Source organism: Camellia sinensis, chromosome 9, assembly GCF_055761805.1.
Source record: "Camellia sinensis isolate YWXY chromosome 9, ASM5576180v1, whole genome shotgun sequence".
NCBI classification, from domain to species: Eukaryota; Viridiplantae; Streptophyta; class Magnoliopsida; order Ericales; family Theaceae; genus Camellia; species Camellia sinensis.
In genome coordinates, this window is record NC_138969.1 from 161,426,770 (window position 1) to 161,437,285 (window position 10,516).

Here is a 10,516-nt window from a genome sequence, read left to right on the forward strand (position 1 = left end):
GCGTCCAAATTCCACAAAGGACATGCAACATCTTGCCGAAATAGCAGCCACACTGAATATATTCATCGGTTGGTCGTCAGATCGTTGCAGGCCCTTTTTTAAGACTTTGAAATCCAAGTTTTTCTAGGATGCAGAGTGCGACCGTGCTTTAACAGACTTAAAGGCATATCTCTCTTCTGCTCCTATCCTTGTCACTCCATAGCTAGGCGAGGAGCTCTACCTGTACTTGGCCGTTTCTCAACATACAGTAAGCGTAGTGCTTGTCCGAGTTGAGGGAATTTAACACCTCCCTATCTTCTATGTTAGCAAAACACTGCTCCCAGCCAAATCAAGATATCTGCTGCTTGAAAAGTTGGCTCTAGCTCTCATGATGGCCTCCAGGAAGTTGGCACACTATTTCCACGCCCACACGATAGTGGTGCTGACCGAATTTCCACTCAAGGTGCTCTTTGAGAAAGCAGATTTCACGAGTAGAATTTTGAAGTGGACAGTAGAGCTGGGGCAGTACAACATCAAGTTTCAACCACGTATAGCCATCAAGGCACAAGCTCTAGTTGGCTTTGTGGCGGAATTTGCCCCTGGCACTCACTCCATCTATCCTATCGATCTAGCACATGAAACCGAGCAAAAGGAAAAGGCTAGTGCGGATTTGACACAGTCCACAGTTTCAATGCAACCAAAGGAGGGTGAGGTACAAGCAACAGACAATCCTGAGCGAGTGGTATGGGATCCAACCGGCCTACATATTGACAAGCTGAGCGACCATGCTGGAAAGCTGCATGCAGATCCAACTTGTGCCTTGGACTTAAGAAATTCTCAGAACCCATCTAATTACTGGAAATTGTTCATTGGCAAGATGTGGAAACTCTTTATCAATGAAGCTTCGAATAGGTACAGTGCCGGGTTAGGGGTTGTATTAACTTCGTCGGACGGGCTAACCATTGAGCATGCCATCACGCTTGGGTTCCCAGTGTCCAACAACGAGGTAGAGTATGAAGCCCTCCTCACCGGCCTGAAGAGTGCTTTGCGAATGAAAACGTTAGAGCTTATGGTATTCAGCGACTCCAAACTGGAGGTCAATCAAGTCTCTAGAGAATATGAGGCCAAGGATGAAAGAATGGCCAAGTATCAAGCGTTGGTACGTGCTAAGATCAAAAAATTTGCCACCATAAGAATGGTGCAAATAGGCCGAGAAGAGAATAGTCAAGCAGACGAATTAGCCGACCTAGCATCTATGCAAACCTCCTTTCCCAATCCTCTGATGATCGAGTTTTTGCCCTGGCCCAGCATTGAAGAACCAGAGGCATCTAAAGTACTTAAATGGATCCCATCATCACCTTATTAAAAGATCGAGTCCTACCCGCCGAAAAGAAGGAAGCCAACAAAATAAGGGCCAAGTCAGAGCTGTTTTGGCTCTCTCTGTCTGGTGCCTTGTACAAAAAGTCCTTCATTGGGCCGTACTTAAAATGTGTCCACCCCAACAAGGTTGAAGCTTTTCTCTTTGAAATTCATGAAGGCATGTGTGGTAGCCACATTGGGGGTAGATCACTGGCATACCGAGCTATTTGTTAAGGCTATTGGTGGCCATGCATGCAGGTCGATACGCAGAAATATGTTTGCAAATGCGAAAAATGTCAAAAATTTGCTCACCACATCCACTAGTCGGCCAAAGAGTTGCTTCCCTTGACGAGTTCGTGGCCATTAGCCTTATGAGGGCTAGACATTGTAGGACCGCTCCCAACCGCTGCAGAGAATCGTAAATTTTTCATCGCTACTATTGATTACTTCACCAAGTGGGTGGAGGTCGAGCCATTGGCCACCATCAAGGAGAAAGATGTAAAGAAGTTTGTCTGGAAAAATGTCATCACTCGCTTTGGCGTTCCCAAGGCTCTTATCTCGGATAATGGTACACAGTTTGACAGGAAACTCTTCGGCGAATTTTGCGAAGAATTAAAAATTGAATTCTACAACTCTACGTCGGCCTACCCTCAATCGAATGGCCAGGCCGAGGCTTCAAATAAGACTATTCTGGATGGCCTAAAGAAAAGGCTTGAGAAAGCGAAAGGAAGGTGGACTGAGGAGCTACCCAATGTGTTGTGGGAATACCGCACTACCCCAAGACACTCAACCAGAGAAATCCCGTTCGCCGTGGCATATGGCATGGAGGCTGTCATACCTTTGGAGATCGGCATGCATACCATCCAATCTGAAAATTTTGAGCTCGACTTGAGCGGTGAAGCTCTCGCCCTAGAGTTGGGCCTAGCTGAAGAAAGAAGGGAAATGACACTAATTCACATCGCGGCCTACTAACAAGAGCTCTCCAAGAAATATAACAAGACCGTGCATCCATGTCTATTCAAAGTTGGAGACTAGGTCTTGAGGTGCAAACTGGGAAGGGCCGTACAAGATAACAGGTCTTGCCGGCAAAAGGGCATACCGTCTGGAGGACTTGGATGGCAAAACTATACCAAGGCCATGGAATGCAGCCAACTTCAACCTATTTTACTTTTAAAATGTAATATTTCTTCATTTTTATTCACACTTGGCCTTTTGGCATTATATGTAATGTTTGATATGCAATGGAAAAAAGCCACTTCTTTCTCTTGTATTATGTGTTTATGTATTAAAGTGTTAAGCTACTGAGTACTAGGGGCAATCCAACCTTAGTTGCAATGGCTCATTGTGTAGAAAGTTGTCAAGTAAGGGCCCAAGACCGAGCTGACTGCACTAAGTTCGAGCTGAGTTGGTTTTGTTAATTCTTTGCCGAAACTGATTTTGCTCACCCTGATAAACAGTTGGTGTTCTGTCCAACTAGTGATTTGAAGTCGAGCTAATTTCACTCATTATCCCGAGCTAAGTTTGCTCGCTGGGATGAAAGTTGGTGGCTTGCCTAACTCTTGATTTGAACAGAGCTGGTATTTGCTCGGAGGGACGTCGTGCTTCTCCATATTAGAACTGGCTAAGTCCATTAAGTGAAATCGCGTTCGTACCGTCTGAGCGGAAGTTAGCTTGGCAGTCCAACACACTCCACGGTTGACTTTGCCTGCCGTTCAAACAATTGGTGTTCTCCCTAATTGTGACTGCTTGTTTTGAGCTAACTTTGCTCATCCATTCAAACAGTTAATTTGACCGAGCTGACTTTGCTCGTTCTATCCAAGCTGGGTTTGCTCATCTTCCCCATTCCAAGCTGAATTTACTCACCGAGGAGACAGTTCTACTTTTTAGTTTCCACAACCAAGCTAATTTTCGCTTGAGGCATTATGATTCCCCAATTTTGAAAGGGAATTTTACATGTATGCGCGTTCGAAACATTAAATCGAGCAAATTTCATCTCGGCGATTTACAAATTTAGCATGACAAAGTTAAACCGATCAGTTTTCAATCATTTAGATAATGCAGTCAAATTAGAGATAACACATGCATAAGGCAAGCATAAAGTCCATTCATTTTCATTAGTACTGAAGTTTGATTACAAAAGGTGGGGCAGCCAACCTAGTTACATAAAAAAAAAAAAAGCCTTAGTCCACATTCACCATGTTGGCTTGGTCGGTGATTTCTTCCTCGGCCTCCTCTTTAGCGCTGAGCATGGTATTATCTTCTAGCTCAAGATCCTCCTCGGTCGGGTTGGACCTTTCCTCGAACCCCACCTGCAAGTTGCGCCACCTCAACGAGCCTCTATTGCATGACATTGGAATAAGCATGCATGTGGGCCGGAATGAAAGTAGCTAGAGGACTCTTGAACACGTCAGAATCTTGTGCGAGGCCAAGTTTCTTCACGGTAGCTTTCCAGCCACACTTGAAAAAGATGTCCTTCATCGCTTCGACCTGCCGTGCATATGTTTTCTTGCCCTCAACATAGCCGCGATCTTCTACGTCATCTACTTGCTTCTCCAACTCAGCTTTATGGGCATCACGAAGCTTGCGCAGCTTGGCGATGTACCTTGTTTTGGTCGTCTGCTGGGACTTATGTTTCTCATACTTGCCAACCGCTCGACCAGTTGATCCCACTTGGCCACTATAACCTCCTGAGCGGCCTTCAGTTTCTCCAGCTCAGCAGTTTTAGCCTTGTTGTTGGTTATGGCCTCCCTTAGACTCTACCGCACAGAAACCATGCGCTCGTGGGCAAGGTAGTTTTTCTGCGCGGCTTGTGACAAAGAAGATGTTAGTACTTGCCAAGCAAAAACTTGTTAACAAAGAGGCTCACATACTCACAAGAACAATCAACTTTGCCGCCGACCTAAGGACTTTTAGGTCAGAGAGTTCCTCATGTCTTTTCATGTCTGTTAGAAGGAGTAGACCCTTGGTCATGTTGAAACCAAGGGAGTAGTCCTTGTCAGTGTACACCGAATCAGCCAAGGTAACTGCACAACCCTTGTTTTTGAGCTTGGACAACCAGATTGCTTGGCCAAAGGTTGTTCAGTCTAGTTCCCCTGATCGGCAGACGGCAGCTCAGCTAAAGATTCATCAACCAAATGCTGCTCGGCCAAAGCTCGTTTGGGTTTCTTCTTTGACCAGCTAGCACCTTGTTCGCTGGCAAGAGCCAACATCGGACCAGGTTGTTATGCGACTTGCTGGGAAGACTGGCCTCCTGTCATTTTCGCCGGCTATGAATCACTCGGCTAACCAGTGGTCATTGACTTGACTGCTCGGATTTTGGCCATTTCTTGCTTGGCTGTTAGAGGTACAAGACTGATCGGCGGAAGGTTTGGATCTGACTCTGGAGAGGGAGCACAAAGAAAATCGGTAACCTTGCTTTTGCACGGTGTAGTATACCAGTTGCTCGGTTCGTATCCAAGCAGCTTCTAGGGCTCTCATTCCTTGGCCAGATGCCGCAAAGCAATTCTAATGGCCTCTTGATTGGTGCGAGAATAATCCTCCGCCAAAACTGTGTAATTTGCACAAAAATTCCAAGTGTTAGATCGGCAAAAACAAATCAAATACAAAAATTGAACCGCGCTATGTTGCTCACCAGCGCTCTTGAAATTTTTGCGTATATACCAGCCCAGTATGACCACCTCGATGTCTTCATAATTCCTAGACACCCACAAAAAGTCATCATCATTTAACTCTTTGTCTGGGTTGTCTGCTATGAGTTTTGCTCGACCCTTTCTAACTTTCAGGTACTAGCAGAAGCCTCCTTTATTTTTACTAAGTGTGTACTTGTGGAATAACTCGGCAAGGCTGAGGTTCAAACTGAGGATCCAGTTCAGTGCAGCCACGCTGTTTATTATCTTGTATGTGTTATTGGAGACCTCGGTTAGGCATAACCTAGTCTGCCTCAAAAACTCGCAAACTAGGGGCTAAACCGGGAAGTGAAGTCCACCTTCGACTATGGACACCATGGTAAAGGGTCAGGCATCCAATTTGCCCCAGGGAGTGTCACCTTTTTTGGCCAGCTCTAAGTGGACATCGTCTGGAATGTTGAATTCCCTATAAAACTCAGCCGTGGCACCTAGTGAACTAACCATAAATCGATACTTCCCTATTTATCCCAGTTTTATTTTGTATGATAAATAGCTTGGTCAAAATTGAGTGGCTCTGGTGATTGTTTGCTCGGTATTTGCCTCATCGATTGTGATGTTGATGTGTGCCTGGTTGGCCCTAGTTCGGTCTGCATAATAGAGATCAAGTGCATGTGTTAGCGCGACATACTTTGCACGACTTCAAGGGTGAAGAGTGTTTTAGCTCGGTTCCAAGTCCTAGGGTGTTAGGCCGGTTTTGGGCCTTATTCTCTAGTACGTGGGTTCCTATCTCGGTTCAGTGTTCCTAGGTCGCAACCATTTGGGGGGACCATATACAAGTTTTATCTCGGCTCAATCTTATTTTTGGATCTAAAAGTGATATTTCGCTCGATTTTACTGAGAATTGTCCTTATTTATCCGAAATACAAAGTCGCATACAGAAATTGAACGGAATGAGGGGCACAGAGGCCCCACACATACTTTTGGTTACGATTTTGCCTAATTTCTGTGAATATCCATTAGTTTTTACCCCACGAGGGGGATATAGACAAAAAGTCAACAATCTTAAATAAGAAAAGCTTGAAGAACAACAATGGAAAAGAGATGAAAGCAAGAACTTACAGATTTGGAAGACAAGTCAAGGTTCAATCGACCTTGACCTTTGTTTCGACGTCCTAGACGATGGAAAACGCTGGAAGTGACACGAATGGAAGTGTCGACGGCGATGGCGACAGCGACAGAGGTAGGAGCTCAAGGGTTTAGGGTTTTGCACGAAAGAGGAGATGAATAGTGTAAGGGGATGTTTGGCCTTCCGCGTATATATAGGTGATAATAAAAAGGTGCCGACTTTTCAAATTTCAAAGCTAGTGGGGACAGTTGTAGGGTTGCACAGAACCAATCAGGGAAGGCCACGTGGCAGCGAAATGATAGGCTGTCTGTACGCTTGATTGATTGATAACAAGACGATCGACACAAGTCTCAATGACTGGCCACAACGGATAGCTCGGTTACAAAAGGTAATCCCACTCACGCTCAGCTCAGATAGGATCAAAGGGCAATTGAGAGGGAGATTTATGCTGAACAGTGGGCTGAGCTACACCAACACGGAATATGATGTTAGGTCTTGTCAGGAGAGCCTAGGACATTGTTTAGCCGAACTGTACCAGCGCGGAGCTTTGGGTCATGACAGTGAGCTATGTGGACATAGCAAGGATCTACAATTCAGCTTGGGACATATTTAGGTACCGCAGTTGGAGAGGTCGAGGCAACGTTGCAAGGTCGGCTAGGCGAGGCGCAGCATGGTGTGCCATGGCCACGCTATTTAGCTGCGATGACTTACTACATGCCCATGATCGACCGGTCTGAGGGTAGTGCGCATATATGCTAACCCAGTGCGGTACCAACTTGTGGGCCGACTTGTCTTAGATTGGCATTGGACTGACAAAATGGAGTACCCTTGATGTAACACAAGTGATAGCACGGTCCAGTATTCCATGTGGACCAATAAAGAGAAGAGAGAAATCCACTCCTGGTATGCATCAATACCGTTTGGCAGTGCGATAAACACTGTTTGGAGGTTTCGGTCTCTACACGTATAAGAAATGTAGAGGGGAGCACAGCCACCTGTCTAGAGAAGAACAGTAGAGGTAGTGCACCCACAATCTCTGAAGGTGCATGGCCAGGCTTGAAAATGAGGAGCATGCAGACGTTGAAGGTAAGCAATTTTGAACAGTCTTTCTCTACAGTGCTCTTCTACATTCTCTCTTGTCTTCAAACAAGCTAACTTGGCCATCAAAGGGGTTTTCCGGCAAACCCACCTACTGGGTAGCTTACCTTTGTGTTGTTCACAGTGCAATGGAGTTCTAACGGAGTGAGACGAGATTAGTAGCAAGGAGGTACGGAGCGAGGTGAATGTTTCTCTCCCGTACAATAGTCATTGCCTTCTCAAAAACATCCCTTGCCTTCTCCACCAAATTTCTCCTAAAATAATAATCCACAAATGAAGTCCAAAGCCTCCTAATCTCATCCGTGAACTTCCTAATAATTACAACTACATTCAACCCCAAAATCTTAATAGAGTGCTGTGTAAGCAAATCCTCAAGCGAAGTCCAAAGCCTCCCAACCTTATCCGTGAACTTCCTAATAATTGCAACTACATTCAACCCCAAAACTTGTGCTGCATAAGCAAATCACACAATTCAAGCCACAATCTATGCTTCATCTTCCCCTTCATCAAATAGAATTTATCATAACACCTCGCTAGCCTCTCCGCCGCCTCTTGCCAAAGACTCAAATTTATTAAAAACTCAATAAAATCCTCTAAATGTGGGTTGGGTTATACTTCAAGCATCTTCTATAAATGCTAAGTGAGGTCTTGATTGGGAAACCTTTTGGCTCACGAACACCAAATAGTCGCTAAAAATACAACACTTATGACAACTAAAATATTCTATCTCAAATGATTTTACTTTTAAATATTTGTAGGGACAGAAAAGAAAAAAAATGTCTGTGATCTCTTATTGAGTGATAATAAAAAAATAAATGAAAAAAAAAACAAAGAAATTATTGTAGTTTCTTACTATCATGTTTGGAGTAGTAAAAAAGCAAAATATGTCATAAAAGACATATGAGTGAGATTTTTTTTTTCTTTATTTCTTCTTTATACTTTGAGGGACAATTATAAATATTTTACAACAAATCAACTTGTTTGTCTCATTGCATTTGGTGAGAAATGAAATATGTTTTTCTCATCATTTCTCACTCAACTTATATGTTTCTTATCAAATCACTCCATCTAAACAGAGTGTTAGGGTAATGAAGTACATAATCCATATAGGAGGCACTTTGTGCATTGTTACGAGCGCTATTTCGAACGTGTTGGTTAGGGTTTGGAATTGTGAGTGTGTGATGATATGGAGATTTTGAATGAGTTGTAGGATTTTGAGAAGGTAAGTGTAACAGAGCTTGTATTGTAGCTTCAGAGAAGGGATTTGAGAGATCATTCGTAGATCAGGGCTTTCAGACGAGGTAGTGCCACCATAGCTTCAAAAAGCTCAAGGGATTGCTTTTAAGACAAAAATGTGACAACTACAAAATAAATAAATAAATAAATAATCCTAAGGTTTAAAACAAATTTTAAATTTTGTTAATTTATATTCTAATTTTTAATCTAAATCATTTACTAATTTTCGTTAAGTAAAATTGATGAAAAAAAATATTATTTTAGTCTTTAGATTTGATACAAGGATACATAAAATGTATAAAGTATCATTTTTTGTTGAATTTAATGACTAAGGCCTCGTTTGGGAACAGGCTAATTTAGTAATTTTTTGGTTATTTGGCTAAAATATGAGCTAAAAAAAACTAGTATGTTTGGGATGACTTTTTGTCTTTTTACGAAAAGATGTGCAAAAAGTAAAGAGAAAAGAGAATCTTTGACTTTTTGGTATGGGTTGTTGGCTTTTTGATTTTTTTAGTAACTTTTTGACTTTTTGGCTAAATCGGCTAGTCCCCAAACGAGGCCTAAGTTTCTTTTTCTCGGTTGATTTTACTTAGCAAAAATATGTAATGGTTTACATTAAAAACAAATCAAAAGCTTAGGATTTAAATTGACCAAATTAAAGATGTAGGATTTATTTGTTATAAAGGTCAAACTTTGAGAAATTTTTTTTTTCTTTTGTAATTGTCTTTAAAAAAAATTAAAAATAAAAAAACTAGAATTTGATAGAGAGAGACGAGGGAGGAAATTTTTCCTCCTTAGAACATCTCCAACCCAACACTCTTAATTAGATAATGAAAATGCTTTTTTTCTTATTTATTCAAAAAGTGAATATAGAGTATCTCGCTATTCATTCAAACTCTAACCATAAATCATCAATTTCTTCTCTAAAGATTTCTCTCAAAAATATTTTCATCAAAAAGTAAATAATTTTTGTTCATTAACAAATATTTAATTTTGAAATTTTATAAGGAATCCTCTATTTTTCATCATCTCTCCAAGTATGGAGGATCAACCCACCCTCCTTCTAAATAGAGATGGATTTAGATGATGGGTTGGGAGAGCAAATCCTTCAAATATGAAGTTATAGAGGCCCCGTTTGTTTTCAGAGATAGATTAGAGGGGATTCATAGTGAGGGGATTAACTAAAATTGTGTTTGTTTTAATGATAGTCGTTAGTGTAGGAATTGTGAAATTATTTTTATATAAAATAATAAAACAAATAAAAAAATATAAAAAATTAAACATTAATATTTATAAAAAAATTCCCAATATATAAAAAATAAAAAATAAAAAAAAAATTCTAATCCCCTCACTATTTTTCTAATACCATCTCCCCAACCTCCATCTCAATCCCCTCCCCAACCTCCATCTATATCACCTCCACCATCCTAACCTCCTCTCTAACTCTACAAACAACACAATACTAAATAACACCTCCATCTCAATCCTCTCAAGAAAATCGAAGGTGTTTGTTTTTTTAATGTGTGGAATTGTAAGGTAATGTTTGGGAGAAATTCTATTTAAAAATAAATAAATAAATAAAATAAAAATAAATAAATAAATAAATTCTCTTTACACTCAATTTCTATTACACAACACAAAAATTCAATTATTTCTTTACAATCACCATAATACCCATCATAACCCTCATCCTTACACTCCCTCCAACTTAACAAGCCCTAACTCCTCCTCATCCCTCAGCTACCACCTCTGGTAGCTAAAGTCACAGCCACAATCGCCATCTCCAACTCCAATATCCAAATCCACCCCATTGACAACTACCTCTGGCGACCTTCCGCACGTCGCCACGTCCGACCACCTCCTCCGTCTTCTTATTTTTCTTCCCATAACAGAGAAACTAAGCAAAAGTGAGATCGAAATCATCAAACCCAAATTTCTATAGTTTTGATTAGATGTGAAACAATAATTCAAATTTCACCAAAATAATATATCAAAATCTAACAAGATAAAATTAATAATAGCACTTGATTGGAGTTTTGTATATATAACAAAATCTGTTATATATGCAAGACTATGTCTGTTATAGCGATCC

At 41.3% G+C, this 10,516-nt stretch overlaps 1 protein-coding gene across 1 annotated transcript; it reads left to right on the top strand.

Annotated features, from left to right (window-relative positions):
* The first annotated feature begins 370 nt into the window (after positions 1-370).
* Positions 371-2,310, top strand: LOC145799862 (uncharacterized). Its single transcript, XM_082889495.1, has 2 exons — positions 371-1,312; positions 1,795-2,310. Exons 1-2 carry the CDS (start codon positions 371-373, stop codon positions 2,308-2,310), a joined length of 1,458 nt encoding a protein of 485 aa, XP_082745621.1.
* The last annotated feature ends 8,206 nt before the right edge of the window (positions 2,311-10,516 follow it).